The 17,360-nt window shown below is 33.3% G+C and overlaps 2 protein-coding genes across 3 annotated transcripts; one reads left to right on the top strand and one right to left on the bottom strand.

Moving 5' to 3' along the window:
* Positions 1–7,723: 7,723 nt before the first annotated feature.
* On the bottom strand, positions 7,724–10,042 carry LOC120263590 (cation/calcium exchanger 4-like). Its single transcript, XM_039271552.1, is given in 2 exon segments — positions 7,724–8,572; positions 8,574–10,042. Coding segments are annotated over 2 exon segments (1,899 nt in total). The 5' UTR covers positions 9,915–10,042; the 3' UTR covers positions 7,724–8,014.
* A 991-nt stretch (positions 10,043–11,033) lies between these two features.
* LOC120263635 (aldehyde dehydrogenase family 7 member B4) lies at positions 11,034–16,813 on the top strand. 2 transcript variants are annotated; one of them, XM_039271602.1, is made up of 15 exons: positions 11,034–11,252; positions 11,344–11,430; positions 12,216–12,347; positions 12,573–12,645; positions 12,753–12,775; positions 12,893–12,956; positions 13,038–13,083; positions 13,553–13,733; positions 14,310–14,486; positions 14,572–14,736; positions 15,117–15,257; positions 15,419–15,516; positions 15,945–16,094; positions 16,297–16,374; positions 16,506–16,813. In XM_039271602.1, the coding sequence occupies exons 1-14, from the start codon at positions 11,118–11,120 to the stop codon at positions 16,349–16,351; spliced, it is 1,527 nt and encodes a 508-aa protein (XP_039127536.1). In that variant the 5' UTR covers positions 11,034–11,117; the 3' UTR covers positions 16,352–16,374; positions 16,506–16,813. The 2 variants fall into 2 exon arrangements, with proteins under 2 accessions (XP_039127536.1, XP_039127537.1); XM_039271603.1 differs by having other exon boundaries at positions 11,118–11,252; positions 16,297–16,363.
* The last annotated feature ends 547 nt before the right edge of the window (positions 16,814–17,360 follow it).

The raw sequence follows: 17,360 nt of genomic DNA, 5'->3' as shown, positions 1-17,360 counted from the left end.
ATGTGTTGCAGAGGTAAAGTTATTATTATTATTATTATTATTATTATTATTATTATTCATGTCAATGAATGAATGATTAGTGGTGTAAATTATTTCTTGTGATGTTGAGAAGGAGAGCATTGTTTGTTTGTGATGTATCATATGTTGCAGAGGTGGTTTGGTTTGTGCTTATCCACACATATGTAGATAAATAAATAAATAAATAAATAATAATAAAATTAAAATGTTAATTTTGTTTTTGTTTTTTTTTTTGTTATCATGTACATCAGTAGAATAGGGGTTTTTATCCAATGTTATATTTGGGTTTTATTTATTTATTTTTTATGGTTGGTTTTATTGTTTAGCTCACTATCATTTTTATGTTCTATCATTTTAATGCTTAATTATAAAAAAAAAGTAATGAAGAACAAATAAACAAAAAACACAAGGAAGGAATATTTCTTATGGAATGTAGGGATCTTGATCTAATGGAATATTTCTCTTGCTTAAATGATTTTTTTTTTTCTGTGGACGCTTTAATTAATTTCATATTGATAAGCTTTGTCTGCGTCTCTATCACCAGAATGCAATGCAGGAATCTTGATCTAATATAATGTTTATATTATGTTGTTTTTTTTTAAATAAAAATGTTTATATATTGTGTTTCTCCATGGTTTAATTGTTTTAGCTTTCTTCTCTTGCAGTTTAATTTTTTATGTTGAAACTTTAATCCACCGGAATTTCGGGAAATTCTTTCATTTATGTAATGTTTATATAATTATTTCAGTGAAGAGCTCTTTTTTTATTTTTATTTCATTTTTTTAAGTTTATTCATAATTTTGTTTTTAAAAATATATTGGCAAGCCACGAATTAAATCATTTGTTTTTTTTTAATGCTAAATCATTTACTTTTGAGTGAGTAAAGAAAATGAAATACTAGTTGTTTTACTGCAGTGTATTATATATATCACAGTTATGATAATGATATACTAATAAATCAACAGTAAAATACCAAATCAAATCTTAAATAAGATATTATTAAATAATAATATAAAATATCAATTAAAAGGAACTGATGCCATTTTTAACATAACTTAGTTTAGGTAATTAAACCAATAAAATTTGGATCTAGTCTCTAGAATAGATTCAAGATCATATACATTGGTCAAAGATTCATTTTCCTTCTAATCTCTTTTCATGTGTGTATATATATATATATATAATGTTTTACATTTTATTATGGAAAATTAGTATTTGTTATATTGATATAATAATATAGGTAAGGGCATTGGAATAACAACTATTGGCATTGATATGTGTAACTTTGAAATTGGTTTGCTTTGAGATTTTCTTAGATTATTTAAAAAAAATTTTTTGTCACTTTTCCTTCAAATTGTATTGGGATTCCCACATCTCTGAAACAATTTTTTTTTTAATTTATAATTACTCTCTTGAACTGTAAGTAAAAGATTGATCACATTCTGTGATCAATTTAAAAATAAAATAAATCAAAGTTTGGTAATTAATTAATTAATCACCCTCCCCTTTATTAATCTATATGTCTCAAAGCATCATCACGTGGTCTTTTGTACATTCCTCAAATAAATAAATAATAATAAATAAAATAATATAAAAGTTCTGTTGAAAAAAATATTATAAAATAATTTGGACTTGTGTTGTTTTCAACCAATAGAGTTTTTTTTTTAATTAACAAATGATATAATTTAATGAATAACATTCACATGCGTTCTTCTGTGCATATTGTTAGATTGCCTTTTAGGTAGCGTTTGGTTGGATGTAATTCTAAATGCAGCGGATTTCTAGTTACAATGTAACTGGAAATACTTGGCTTTCAAAATACAGTGCAGTCAAATCTTGTGTTTGGTTGGATGTAACTGGAATTACTGTATTATAAGATTTTATGTTTGTTTGGAAGGATTTGTAAATCTGGAATTGGAAAACATGTGTATAAGTGTATGGATATGTCTGCGTATATGCATATATAAAAATATATATATATATATATACATATACATATATGTATATGTATATGTATATATTTGTGTATATATACATATATATTTATATATATACATATATATGTGTATTTATATTTGTAAACATACTATATATAGGTATATCTAGGGAATGTATATACATACATGTATGTATATATAAATATATGTATGTATATGTATGTGCATACATATATGTGTATATATGTATATGTGTATGTGTATATGTATAGGTTTATGTATATATATGTATGTATGTATGTATGTATATGTATGTGTATACGTATACGTATATGTGTAATATGTATACGTGTATATGTATATGTGTGTGTGTATATGTATATGTGTATATACGTATATATATATATGTATATGTGTATGTGTATAGATTTATGTATATATGTATGTATATGTATGTGTATATGTATATGTATATATGTATAGATTTATGTATATATGTATGTGTATGTATATGTGTATGTGTGTATATGTATACGTATAGATTTCTGTATATGTATATGTATATATACGCATATATACTGGTTTTGAACTCCCGGGATTTGGTTTTACGGTCATTTTGATCGTAAACCAAAATCCCTCAATGATGGGATTTCAAAAGCACATGAAAAACGAAATACATCAAAAGCACAAAGAATATTTTAAATATTATGTTAATTTTGGAATAAATTTTATAGCTTGACCAACCAAAAATAAATAAATAAATAAATTGCATATTCTTAATTTATTCATTATCCAATATATTTATCTAGTAAATATATTACTAAATAAATTTTTGACCGAACAAATGAGCAATAATTTTTGTGAATAAAGTGGATAAACCACAATTTATTAGAAAAAGAAAAGAGCAATAATTTTTAAGACAATAAACCTACATCTACCATTATTGTTAGTTAAAACAAGTGCTACCAAAATATATTGAACTATTTAAAACATATCCTTTGGATTAGTTCAGGCGAATTATTTAATTTTCAAAATTATAATTAAACTATTTCAATCTAGTTTATTATTTCCATATTCATTTGTAATGACTTATGGGATGACTTAAATTTAAAATTTAAAATACAAAATATACTAATTTGGGTAGATAAAAAAAGAATAATATGTGTGTGTGTGTGAACTCATGAAGTTGATAAAGTTAATACATGTTACGTTGCATCTTAAACAATAAACTAAATGCAGAAAATTGTTCATTTGTGTTCAGAAAACATATAAACAAAAGAACACAGAAAATAAAACAAAAGATCAGACAGCCAAAACAAATCACAAAATGATCAAATCTGGCATCTGAATAATACAAGAATGGATTTTTAAGTTCAATCAATGTTTTGATGAAGAGCATCTAAAGAATGGCTTGTTGGCTGATGACTCATGGTCTATAAATGATATCTTTACATTGTAGATCCAAAACATCATCAAGAAATGGCCGAAGAAGAAGGCCGGCCACCGTTGTTTTCATCACGGTCACACCACCTTCGCCGGCGAAGGAAAAAGCTGGTGGTGAGACTAGGAAATCATAAGCTGAGCTCGAAGATAAAGAGAAGGATGAGGTGCATCTTCTTGGCAGTGAAGAGAGGCGTCAAGCGAGTTAAGGCGGAGATCAAGGCAGCTCAGTCGATGCTCTTCAAAGATGCATTCATGCAGCCACACCAATTGCCGGCTTTTCCCTTATAACGGCAAGCAAAACCTGACTAAATACTTCACACCTCACTCTGTTTGCCAGTTGAAATGTTTTTATTGGTTCTGTTGCTTCAGAAACAAGAGTGGAAGAACCAGATTAGTGAAACAAGTCAATGGGGGCAAATAAATAAAATCACAGCCAACGATCTTTGGGTCTATTGGTACACGGGTCGCCGATAGAGTTTTCACCGAGTGGTGAGAGTTCGATTCTCGGCTGATGGCACATTTCTGGGAGTTGTGAATAGTAGTTGTGTATGAGTGGTTCTAGCGTCCATGTGAGTGCGGCCCCATCCCCATTTATTATACTGAGACTTGTGCACGTTCTTGGGTCTTTAATGGGTTTGCCCCGCACATCTTTCCCAAAAAAATAAATAAAATCTCAGCCGTGTTAAATGAATGAAGAAATGTAAACGAGAAGATACATCAGAAGAAGAATGAAAGCTAGAAACATATGTGCCTGTTGATTTTTATGTATGATTGAATCAACATACAAAAGCGGCAAATAACAACATTGCCGAGAGATAAAACAATGAATGCTGAAACAAAGACACTTTGTTTCATTCTTCCTGTAAAGCCTACTTCCTACTTCTTCCAAACAAAAGCAAATTCTAAATTTCTGATAACATAGTCTTTTGTTCTTGTCCTCTTTGAAGGGGTCTGAGTGACCTCTTTCTTTCTTTTGTTTTGTTGTTTGTGATTTTTTGCTTTAATTTTTTTCTGTTTTGCGTCCTTTTTTTCACCACTAATGAAACCTTGTATATTTTTTTAATTATTAATTCACATGGTTTATTAATTTTTATAAAAAAAACATAAAATCATTATGTATTCCATAATCTAATAACATAAACTCAACCCAATGTTCTATTTTGAAAGTTAAAGAAAATATCGATCAACCAATCAATCAGAAAATCAAATCTATAATAACCTCGCCAAATTAATTATTTCATTGATTATATTCATCAATTTTTAAAAATGAAAAATCACCTATAACACAATCTTAGAAAATTAGAAATAAGATTATTTATACCAATAATATCATTAATCATATTATGAACTATTATAAAATAGAATTCATGATGTTGCCTAATGGTTTTTTTTTTTCAAAACAAATCATTCCTCCACTACTAAAAAGATATGCTTTCTTAGAAAAGTTATTTTCTTAAATTTCATGAACTTCACTCAAGGTTCTTGTTGAAACAGTCACAATAAGATGCTTTTCCATGTCACCCCAATACCATGTATCTCATTGCATTTGCAAAGGTGGACGTGTGTAGTTATGGAATAGTATTATTAGATCTTCTAAACAGAAAAAAAAATAAAAAAAACAGTAAATAAAAAAACAGTAAATAAGAATCATCCTCCACGAGACCTTGTGGATTGGGTAAGGCTAATCTTAATGTAAATTAAAAAACTAGACCAAATAATGGACCCTAATATGGGTGGGCAAGACTCACTCAAAGAGGCTCAATATATAGATTGTTGAACTAACATAATCATAAAAACAAGTTTGGAGAATATGATGTTGATCACATGGATTTCACATTTATTAATGTGAAATTGGTTTGCTTTGAGGTTGCGTGCTAGTCTAAGTCTTATTATTCTTAGATTATTTAACTTTTTAACTACAAGAAATTTGTTTTCTCTTTTTCTTCAAATTGTATTGGGAATCCCACATTACTGAAACATTTTTTTTTTAATTTATAATTATTCCCTTGAACTGTAAGTAATAGATTGATCACCGTTTGTGATCAATTTAAAAAAATAAATTAAATTAAATTAAAAACAAAGTTTAGTAATTTACCAATCACCTTCTTAAAAACCCAATCACCTTTCCTTTATTAATTTATATCTCAAAGCATCATCATGTGATTTCTTGTACATTCCTCAAATAAATAAATAATATATAAAAGTTCTGTTGAATAATTGAACTTGTGTTGTTTGCAACCAATGGTAGTTTTTTTTAAATAATCAAATGATATAATTTAATGAATCACACTGATCACATGTGTTCTTTGCATGTGTTGGATTGTGTTTTAGTTTAAAAAACTTATTATATCAACAATGTTATTCTATTCTTTGAAATAAATGTTATAACATGAAACACCAAAAAAAAAAAACATTCTTAATTAATTTATTATTCAACATATTTATCTAGTAAATATGCCACTTAATAAAATTTAATAACTATAACAAATGGATTAATTAATTAATAAATTTACCATTAAGATGATATTCAAAATAATCAATAAAATTTGTCTCTTTCGTTCCCTGAAAGCTATATTTAGCTTTTGACCTAACGAGTGAGTTATAATTTTTGACCTAACAAACGAGCAATTATTTATAAGAGAGCATACTTACATTCGCCACATAATTGTTAGTTAAGACAAGTGCTATCAAACTTTATTGAACTATCTTTAAAATATTCCCTTTAGATTAGTTCCACCAAATTATTTAATTTTCCAAATAATAATTAAACTATTTCCATATTCATCTGAAATGACTTATGGTAAGACATGGATCTAAAATTTTAAATACAAATTGTACTAGCATGGGTAGAAAAGTTTATGCATATTTGACTATTGAGAATAAAAGATTTAATTGTAATTAAGTTACAAATAATTAATATATATATATATATATATATGTGAAATTATGAAGTTGAATAAATTTTTTAAAATGGGAAACTTTTTGGACAAGTTAATATATATGATATGTTGCATCTTAAAGTAAGCTAAATGCAGAAAATTGTCCATTTGTGTTCAGAAAACATATTATACACAAAAGAACACAGAAAATAAAACAAATCACAAAATGATCACATTTGGCATCTGAATAATACAATAATGGATTTTTAAGTTCAATCAATGTTTTCGATGCAGAGCATCTAAAGAATGGCTTGTTAGCTAATGAGTCATGGACTATAAATGATAATGTACATTGTAGATCCAAAACATCATCAAGAAATGGCCGAAGAACATGGCCGGCCACCGTTGTTGTCGTCATGGCCACACCATGTTCACCTGCGAAAGAGAAAGCTGGTGGCGAGACTAGGAAATCATAAGCTGAGCTCGAAGATTGAGAGAAGGATAAAGTGTGTCTTCTTGGCAGTGAAGAGAGTTGTCAAGCGAGTGAAGGCGGAGATCAAGGCAGCTCAGCCGATGCTCTTCAAAGAGGCCTTCGTTGCAGCCACACCAATTGCCGGCTTTTCCGTTTTAATGCCGAACAAAACCTGAATAAATACTTCACACCTCACTCTGTTTGCCAGTCGAAATGTTTTTATTGGTTCTGTTGCGTCAGAAACAAGAGTGGAAAAACCAGATTAGTGAAACAGATCAATGGCGCAAATAAATAAAATCACAGCTGTGATGTTTTTGTTAAATGAACAAATGTAAATGAGAAGATACATCAGAAGAAGAATGAAAGCTAGAAACATATGTGCCTGTCGGATTTTTATGTATGATAGAATCAATATACAAAAGCAGCAAATAACAACATCGCCGAAAGATAAGACAATGATAACCGAGAACAATAGCACAGTAAATGCTGAAACAAAGACACTTTGTTCCATTCTTCCTGCAAAGGCTACTTGCTATTTCTTCAAAACAAGAGCAAAATCTAATAATATTAAGCCAACACAGTGTTCCATTTTGAGAGTTAAAGAGAGTATCAAACAATCAGAAAAGTCAAGTTAGCAATCACCATAAATACCAATTTACAGCTTCACGTCAAAGTTTAGAGGCCAAATACTGTTGAGGATGTTTAACTCTATATTGAATTCTGAAAGAGTTTGTTAACAGGTCACTTGTATCCTGAGTTGGTGGATGCATAATCTCACCAAACATAATGAGCACAGACAAGGTGGAGTTTTGGTTGAAAACAAATGCTTAGCTGCATCGACAATACTAATACTTATAGTATTTCAGAAATCATTAGAGGAAAATAAATGAGTAAGCTGTTCTCTGTGAAATCATTTTAAAGATCAAATTCAAATTACATGAGAAAAAGTACACCAAAGCAGAAGTTGTAAGTCATGCATAAACAAATAACATTTATTTGACCAATTAGTCATCAACTGAACTGTTGAATGAAAACTACGAGCCTACAACCATGATTCTTCAATGTAATTCAAACATTTCATTGTATTCTATAAGTTTACAAGCATTCCAGAGTGAACTGAATGAGAAATCAACATCTCCCAATTCAATTAGAATGTACAATAGCTACACTTTGGAACCCTCACCTTTGGAGACGACCACCGAGATAAAAGAATGGTCCTTCAACAATCCTCAGTCAGCACATATCCTGTCTGATCAGAAACAGAATTATTGTGCACGTAAACCAGCCAGTGATACAATGCCCATTGCACCGCTCACTCTAATTGTGAGAAAAATTAGATAAATGGCTATGAGACCAATCCCTAACAACTTGTTAGGCTGCATATCATTCATAGGCAAGACACAAAGAGCCCATATGAGTCCAAACATGAGAAAACCCATCGTCCAAAATAAAGAGTCATCTCGCGGAAGATCATAGGAAACAGGTGCCACTGACAAAGCTCCAAGCAACATTGAAATCCCTAAGCCAGCAAGCGTGTTGAACATAGGGCCTGCATAGCACCCAGACATAGCAATCTGCACTCCATCCCCACCATTCATTGCTAAAGCAACATTCGACATCAAGTCACCCATTGAATTACCCCATGCCAGCACAGTTAATCCCAGAACAGATGGATTAATCTCCAACATCATGCCCAAGGAAACCAATAATGCAACTAGTTCACTAGCAATGATGTAGAACCAGATGATACTCATCGCAAATCCTCCAAAGACCCAAGGAAACAAAAATCTCCGTGGAGGGTGATCACGGTTGGTATACAAAAAAAGCTAGAGACCCAAGAACCACACCAATAAGGCCACCTAAAATATAGGCAGCAATACTAACCTTCAACCCTTCACTGTCACTGGTATTCCATAAAACAGCAAGGAGAACTGGAGCCAAGCAAGCAGTAGCTACCCCATAAAACTTTGACCATCTATCTTCCTCCACAACTGGAATAGTCAACCTTCTTGGAAGAGTCAAGGGCAACTCCAATATCTTAAAAAACTTCGGGAAAGAGAACCTTGAGTCATCATCCTCCCCACCCTCATTCCAACCCCATGAGGTCTGCCGTGACTCCATACCAACACCTCTGTACCCCTGATTCGAGTATATTGCAAAATTCGAAGCCCACATCCACTGTGGCAATGACTCGCGCAACACTGGCACATCACTACTAGCATCCTCCTCAAGAAGAGCACCATATACAGTTTCATCATCTTCAATTCCTTGAGAGAAAATGCTCCCTCTCATTGGAAGCAACGGTGTCACAGCATCCAATTTCAGCATCCGAGCGTGCTTCCTCAGAAGCTCATTGGCTGCCACCACAAATGCATACAGCATATATATGGACACAAACATCACAGCACCCCAAACAGTGATCTTTCCAACGATAAGAACCAACGACAAAGAGATCAATGTCAACAGAAAGAACCCAATATCTCTAACAAAACACTTTCTATCGATCTGCACATTCTTCTCCGCCACACACAAAGAAACAGCCCCAACTACAATGCACGTAACAAACACCGCACCTCCCAAAACACTATTGAGCCCAACCTCACCAGCGCCAGTGCCCATAAACGCGGCAATGCTCGCGAACACATCAGGAGCGCCATTGCCGAGCGGAAGAAGCGTCACACCGGCCACAGTGGGAGGCAACCGGAGCAAAGCTGAGAGTTTTGCTAAGCTGCAACAAAAGTAGTCAGCAGCGGTGTTGCCCAAAAGATAGAACAGCGCCGATAGCCATAGACCCAGCACGGCATAGCCAAAGATTCGAAATTTCTCGCAATCACAGTAGAAAAACCGCAAGTAATCGAAGAACCCACCGGGGTTGCATTGAGAGTGGGATTTCAGGAACTCACAAGGGGATTCGAAGCCGTCGTGCTTAGCAACGCCAGCGCAAACGGTCGTCGGATCCTCCGTCGATTCGGGATTGCCTTCAACCTCGGAAAGGCGGCGATGGTGATAGAGACTGGATCGGAATGCGCGCCAAGCGGTGGGGGTATTAGAGCTCGAACGGAGGAATTGGCTTCTAAGATCGCCGCTGCGGTTGTAGAAGAAGAAGACGAAGGTTAGGGCAAACAAAACATTGAAAATTTGGCGAGAATTCCCAGTTCTCGCCATTGATGAATGGAAGGTCGATCGCTGGAATCTTGGTATGGATTCAATGGCGATCAAATTGCGACCTTGCGATGAAGAAAGAAAAGGTGAGAAAAGGGATTTAGGGTTCCGAGAAGAAGCTTCGCGGCAATTCAGAAATCGTTAATGGGCCGGGTTGTAGCCATTAGTGGATTGGGTTTTTTAAGCCCAATTTGAGAAAATTATTTTGAATTTTTTTAATAAAAAAAATTATAGTACGAGATAAATTAAATGCAAGAATAAATAAATCATATAATAAGATGAATTATAATTAGAAGCAATCAAGTATTAAAATTTTTTATTAAAAACAACAGTTACGTGACTTAATGTACAACAGCTCTTAGTCATATAGCATTGTCTTTGTTGATGTAATAGCACCCTTGGCCCCACTATTTGAAAAAGTATTCAGGTGGGGGATTGATATCAAGAAAGAATTAAGAATCTTTAGTTCTTATTTTTCAATAATTAAACATGGTTGATTAATTTATTTATTTTACTTTACATCATTACAAAATATTAAATGGACCACCATTTATTTTAACTGAAAATTATGGTTACAGTAAGTCAGAGTAAAAATAACAGATAAATTATTATTTAAAATTTATTAAAATTTAAAATGATGAAAAAAAACATCAGGGCTTGTTGGATGTTATATGTAATATAAATTAAAATTTTGTTTTAATAAATTTAATCAAATTATTTATTTTAAAAATAAATAATAATTGGTTTATCCGCATAAGTTTCATGTGTACTATGTTTATATCTTTATTTAAAAATGAATTTGAATTTTAAAAGAGCATATGTGTTTAGACAGGAATTCTAATTCTTTTCGGATGTTAATATTTTTTAATTTTTTTTGATATTTATAGAAAAATATTAATTAATTGATTTTAAATAAGTGTCCAACCTTTCAAAATCATCCACGTCATCTTTACTGTATAGTCTTTCTCGGGCCCCACAACTCCACCCAACCATCACTTTCCACGTCATCAAACAGCATATCCGGGGCCCACACAGGATCCATTAGTCATTATCTCTTTTTTTTTTTTAATTATTTTTTAAATTAAGTGTTTTTATAATCTTTGTTCTAATCACTGGCATTCGTCGCGTCTCGTTTCATCGCGCTTTCACTCCACCTTCGTTCCAATCACTTCATCGTCTTCTCCGATCTCTCATCGATCGATCCCCATGGGCTTTGCTCGGAAAGAGTACCAGTTTCTCGCCGATCTTGGCCTCGGTCCTCGGAACCCTGGCGCCTTTGTTAATGGAGTGTGGCGCGGCGCTGGCCCTTCCGTCACCTCCACCAATCCTGCCAACAATCAGGCTTGCTTTCGATCCCTAATTTTTTATTTTTATTTTTAATATGGTTTTTGGGTGTCTATGTGGGTTTGATTTGGTTATTGTGATGGTTTAGGTGATTGCGGAGGTGATGGAGGCGTCGATGCAGGATTATGAGGATGGGATGAAGGCTTGTAAAGGAGCTTCCAAGTTATGGATGCAGGTGAGGTTGATTTTAAGCTGTTTGAGTTTTGAAACGGAGAGGATTTGGTGTTGATGATGATTGATTTGTTGTTGATTGTGGTTGTTAGGCTTGTTTTGAAACTGGAGGTTCTGTTGTGTTATATATTTGTTTTGATTGCAAAGAATTCAATTGTTCAGTTTAGTGCATGGATCAGTATGTATATAACTTGTCTATTTTGTGTGTTTCGATGGTGCTTCAAAATGTATGGGGAGATAGTGTGAATTCTCAATTCTAGCTGTTATGGTTTTGATTTGTGAGAAAACTATATGCTTTCAAATTGAGAGTATTGGAGCTCACAGACTTTGACATTTTCTGCTCAGAAAAGATGGGAAAAAAACTTTGGCTTTTTGCAGATGCTTGTCGTTTTCGAAATTTATAAGGATGCGCATGTGTGTTCTTGTGAAGTTTCATTTTCTTTTATTAATTGAATTTGCAAACTAGATTGGTTGAAGCTATGTAATCTTTATAACGGTATCAGTAACAATGCTAGGAAGATGCTTGCCTCTGTCTCTGAGGTTTAAAACTCCAGGTATTTGAAGTTATTTGTTGATCTGAGTTCCAAATGCTTTCTGTGTTACTGGGAACGAATATGAGCTATATACCAATTGGCACTATAAAGTCCTTTTCGCATCTTTGGGTCTTGCCTGTGGGCTGTTTTTTTTTATCAGGGGCAACAGCCATCATTATTGAACTCTGTTTATGAGTACAATTTTTAGCCAACTGTTTTTCATTTGCTAATTTAGCTTTTACAACTTCCTTTCCAGATTCCAGCTCCAAAGAGGGGAGAGATTGTCAGGCAGATTGGTGATGCTTTGAGAGCCAAACTCCAGTATCTTGGAAGGCTTGTCTCTCTCGAAATGGGAAAAATACTTCCTGAGGGGATTGGGGAAGTTCAAGTGAGAGTCTTGTATCTTGTACTTTGGAAGTCTTTAAGTGATTTTATCCAGACCGTCATGGCTTTAGTTTTTCTTTTTTATGTCGTAGTTGTTTCTATAATTATGACGATACACTATTTCTTCAACATGTGATTATACATACAATGATTCGCAAATAAATCTCTATTTTGTTTGAACAGTCCTTCAAATATTCACGACACCATTTTTGTTTCTTATGCCATACAGGAAATCATTGACATGTGTGACTATGCTGTTGGTTTGAGCAGGCAACTAAATGGATCAGTCATTCCATCAGAACGTAAGATTGCATTACTTTCAGAAACTTTCTTTATTTTCTTCTCCTCAATTTACAAAGATAGTGCACGTCCAGCTATTTAATCTTATGATTTTTGATGGTGTGTGCAGGTCCAAATCATATGATGTTGGAGGTGGGAATTTGTTAATCCTTTTGCTTTGGAATATCAAAGTCTACCATCCCTTTTTGGCTATAAATGAGTGAATAATAATCTACCCCTTTGTTATGTAATATTTTTCACGTGCTTCAGGTTTGGAATCCGCTGGGCATAGTAGGAGTTATAACAGCTTTTAATTTTCCATGTGCTGTTCTTGGTAAGTTAATATTACTTTCTGCTGATCACTGATGCTGCAGTTTAAGAGATGTGTAACAAGCTATCTTTTTTGGTATTATAGGATGGAATGCCTGCATTGCACTTGTCTGTGGAAACTGTGTTGTTTGGTAAGCAAATGCTCTTCTTTTTGGTAGAAATAAGTTGATCTGAGAAACTAAGGATGCTATCAATTTCTGGATTGAATTTATACATACACATGTCTATGTAAAGTTTCTTATGATTAGCCCTCATCTACAATTTTTTTTTTATTGCAATATAATTATCCTCGAGTGTAAATTCATGAAACTTAAAATTTCATATGTAAAGGGTAGATGATAATATTTAGATGTTGCTGGAGTTCCAGGGAGTTCGGCCATTTCTAGGTTGTCTTTCCATCTAGGCGAAAATCCATCTCATTTATCTTTGATTTCAATGTTTTCTATGTCTATATTTGCCTACAAATGTACTTACAGATCATATATACTTAATTGTGATCATATTTATACAGCTAGAAAGAATTATCATTGTGCTTATATTATTAAGTGAATCATGACGTGATAATATGCTTATGGAGTTTGTTCATATTATGCATTGCAGGAAAGGTGCACCAACAACTCCTTTGATCACAATTGCGATGACTGAGATTGTTGCTGGTGTTCTGGAGAAGAACAATTTACCTGGTGCAATTTTCACTTCTTTCTGTGGAGGGGCTGAAATTGGTCAAGCAATAGCTTGCGACAGACGGATACCTCTGGTTTCATTTACAGGAAGTTCCAAGGTATTGTAATCCCTTTCCACTTGTTCATATGATCTCATTTGTTTCTTTTGATCTGTGTTTTTTGTTATTCTCAAGCCATAATCTTGCTATATCAATTCTTTTACTTAAGCCATGAAGAGTAATTCACTCATTTTTAGCTTCTTTTTAAAGTTACATTGAGTCATCAACCACAGAAACATAATTAATAAGAAGAAAGAATTAGTTAGGATTTTATATCTAAAATTAACTTTGCCATGTCTTCCTGCCATATCTTCAATAAGTGCCATTATTGGCATAATGGCCAGTATTGTCTAAATTAAAAGTCTGTTGATTCCATGTGTAATGACTTCAACAATTATGGGAGTCATCAACATGCAGTATCACTCGAAAATCATTCCCATGTAGAACAGAAGGGTCATCCTATTTGTTGCTTTTAAAACGGCTTGTCTTTATCTCCGTTATAGATTAGTTATCATTCCCTTAAATCTTTTGGAATCATATTTTTCTTTATTGGTATTAAGATTTTTAGACTCTTTTTGGGCTGAATATTTTAATCCTGTTGTAAACATTTAATATCATTCGCATATTATCATATAGGTTGGGCAGATGGTTCAACAGACAGTCAATGAGCGGTTTGGAAAATGTCTACTTGAACTTAGTGGAAATAATGCTATAATTGTCATGGATGATGCTGACATCCAACTTGCTGTACGGTCTGTTCTATTTGCTGCTGTTGGCACAGCTGGTCAACGGTGCACCACTTGTCGGAGGCTGGTTGGAAAACAATCCATTTATTGGCCTTAGTGGTTTGCTTCACTACAAAACTAGTCTTGAATAATCTGTTTTTCATTTGATGCAGCTTCTTCATGAGAGCATCTATCAAACTGTCTTGGATCAACTGATTGGTGTTTATAAGCAAGTGAAGATTGGTGATCCTTTAGAAAAGGGTACTCTGTTAGGACCATTACACACTCCTGCTTCAAAAGAAAACTACATAAAGGGTATCGAAGTTATTAAATCTCAGGTACAGCAGATATCTTGATACTAAAAATGCATCATTTATTTTCTTTCATTTGTATTATTATTATTATTATTATTGTTGTTGTTGTTGTTGTTGTTGTTGTTGTTGTTGTTGTTGTCAATAAGTTTATAAACAAACTTCGAATGTTGCATTGCATGCTCTCTTTATATATTCTTTCCTTTTATGACCTACAAGTATCATATGCTTGCTGATAGTAAAATAGTGGTTTATCTGTAAGGATAGGTATCTTTTTATAGAACTCTGCTGTGGATTTTAAGATTTTTATCAATACCCGTATCTGGTTATCTTCATCATCACTTTATTTGTGACATTTTTTTCGCTGGTTAAAAATATTGCTGTGCTACTTAACCCATTTTGTGCAGGGAGGGAAGATCCTGATTGGAGGATCCATTTTAGAGGGAGAGGGTAACTTTGTTCAACCCACAATTGTGGAGATTTCTTCAGATGCACCTGTTGTTAAGGAGGAATTATTTGCCCCGGTCCTCTATGTCATGAAATTTAAGGTAATAGATCCAGCTTGTGGGTGCTCTTCTTTTTCTATGATTTTCATTCATATCTGTCCTCCTTTTATTTGTCTATCAAAATCATAGCTTGTGCCTATGCCTGTCATATATAATCCTGTATGATAAATGAACTGATATCACTTGATCTCTTTCTTCTATAGACTTTGAAAGAAGCAATTGACATAAACAACTCAGTACCACAAGGGTTAAGCAGCTCCATATTTACACGCAAACCAGAAATAATATTCAAGTGGATTGGGTAAGTACAACTGTGGGTGCTGTCTTTGGCCATTATGAGACATAGCGCATATGAATGAATTTGTACTGTCTTGTCTTTTACCTTGTGTTGTAGACTTTCATTGTCTTGGATTCTAGTTTTAAGGTGTCTGTTATAAAAAAGCAGTGGGACAGAAAAAGGAAAAAAGAAACCTTTGAACTTGAAAAAGAAATCTTTATTTTTTTCGTATAAAAGATTATCTTTGTTGATTTGTATATATGCAAGTATGCTATCATTATCATTAACAAGAGTATCTGTTATTTATATTCTGGAATCTAAAATCTAAATTTGTTTTTGCCCTTGGCAAAGAATAAAGTGGTATAGTTTTCATCTTAATAGCACAGGCCCAGTACAAAGCTTGCCATTTTTCTCCTCTCCGCTGATTCTATTGTGTTTTGTGTGATATTTAGACCACTTGGAAGTGATTGCGGCATTGTGAATGTAAATATTCCTACAAATGGTGCTGAAATTGGTGGTGCTTTTGGTGGTGAAAAGGCCACTGGAGGTGGCCGAGAAGCAGGAAGTGACTCATGGAAACAGTACATGCGACGTTCTACATGGTACATTCATTTCTCTTCATGGTTAAAAGAATGATGAAGCTAATCTGAACCTGTGTTGAAATCACTTGAATGGTCTGCCGCCACTCATACAGTAGATAATTCAGCTGAAATCCTTAGCATATGGCAAATCTATATTCGTCACATGTTCCTATCATGTTGAATTATTTCTATTCTTGACTTCACACTATGTATTCTCTTGCAGTACAATCAACTATGGGAGTGAGCTTCCTTTGGCACAAGGAATAAACTTCGGCTAAATTCTCCCTTAAGTAATAGCCAGGTTCCTTGTTCACACATAACTTAGTATATATCATCCTCAGCATTCCATTCTACTGCTGCCTATCTCCCCTCTCAATCATTATTTCATACTAATCTTGCATGCACCTATATCTTTTTCATTTTTGTTTTCAGGTGCTGCGCCATGCTGCATTTATGCTATGCAGATGAAGGTAATGTTCCTCCTATACACCCTTTCTGGACTGCACATCTAGTCTCATGGTAAGTTAATAATGTGTAATATTTATAACCATGGTGAACTCCAAAATTAGTGTCAAATATAATAAAGGTTGTCTTATACCTCATTGGTACTCATTTGGAGAGAGCTTTTTTTTTTTTTTCTTTAAAGAAGAGTTGCGGAGCCAAACAATCAGCTACACTAAATCCATTAGAAGCTAGGGCTTAAAGTTGTTTTCATATATTTTTGAAATAAATTTAATTTATGCATGTTCTTTTCTGAATAATTGGGCATTCCTTTTCGGATGTTTGTGATTGAAGGCCAACAATGGATGGTTCTTTTAATCTGCCACATTTATTTATTACAAAACAGATATTTAGGAAAAATAACTATTTTTTTTATTAGGTTCTTCATGAAATAAGAACTAATTACTCTGCATGGTGGTTACATTTAACTGCTACATTGGATGAAACATGACTCATTTGTTTTTAACTCGTACTGTGACAAGCCACATATAGGTCATAGGTTCTGAAAACTGGCTTTGACTGTGATGTCTTGGATCATTCTCATGACTCTGTTCAAGATAATGACATGCATCATATTGTTTGTCTAGCATGCCAAGTTGTGGTCCTTGTAGATCCATTAACATATCTTTTAGCTCAATCATCACATTTTCCCTAGTCATCCACACCAAACACTGGTAGGTTCTCGGAGAATATTTATTCCAAGTCTGAGCCAACCTCAATGGTAATCAAATTCTAGTCATTACCAAGTTTAACTTCATTGACTTTTCCTAGCGCACAAATGGTCCA

Source organism: Dioscorea cayenensis, chromosome 6 (assembly GCF_009730915.1).
Source record: "Dioscorea cayenensis subsp. rotundata cultivar TDr96_F1 chromosome 6, TDr96_F1_v2_PseudoChromosome.rev07_lg8_w22 25.fasta, whole genome shotgun sequence".
Lineage (NCBI taxonomy): Eukaryota > Viridiplantae > Streptophyta > Magnoliopsida > Dioscoreales > Dioscoreaceae > Dioscorea > Dioscorea cayenensis.
This window is presented reverse-complemented; position numbering and strand designations above follow the sequence as displayed.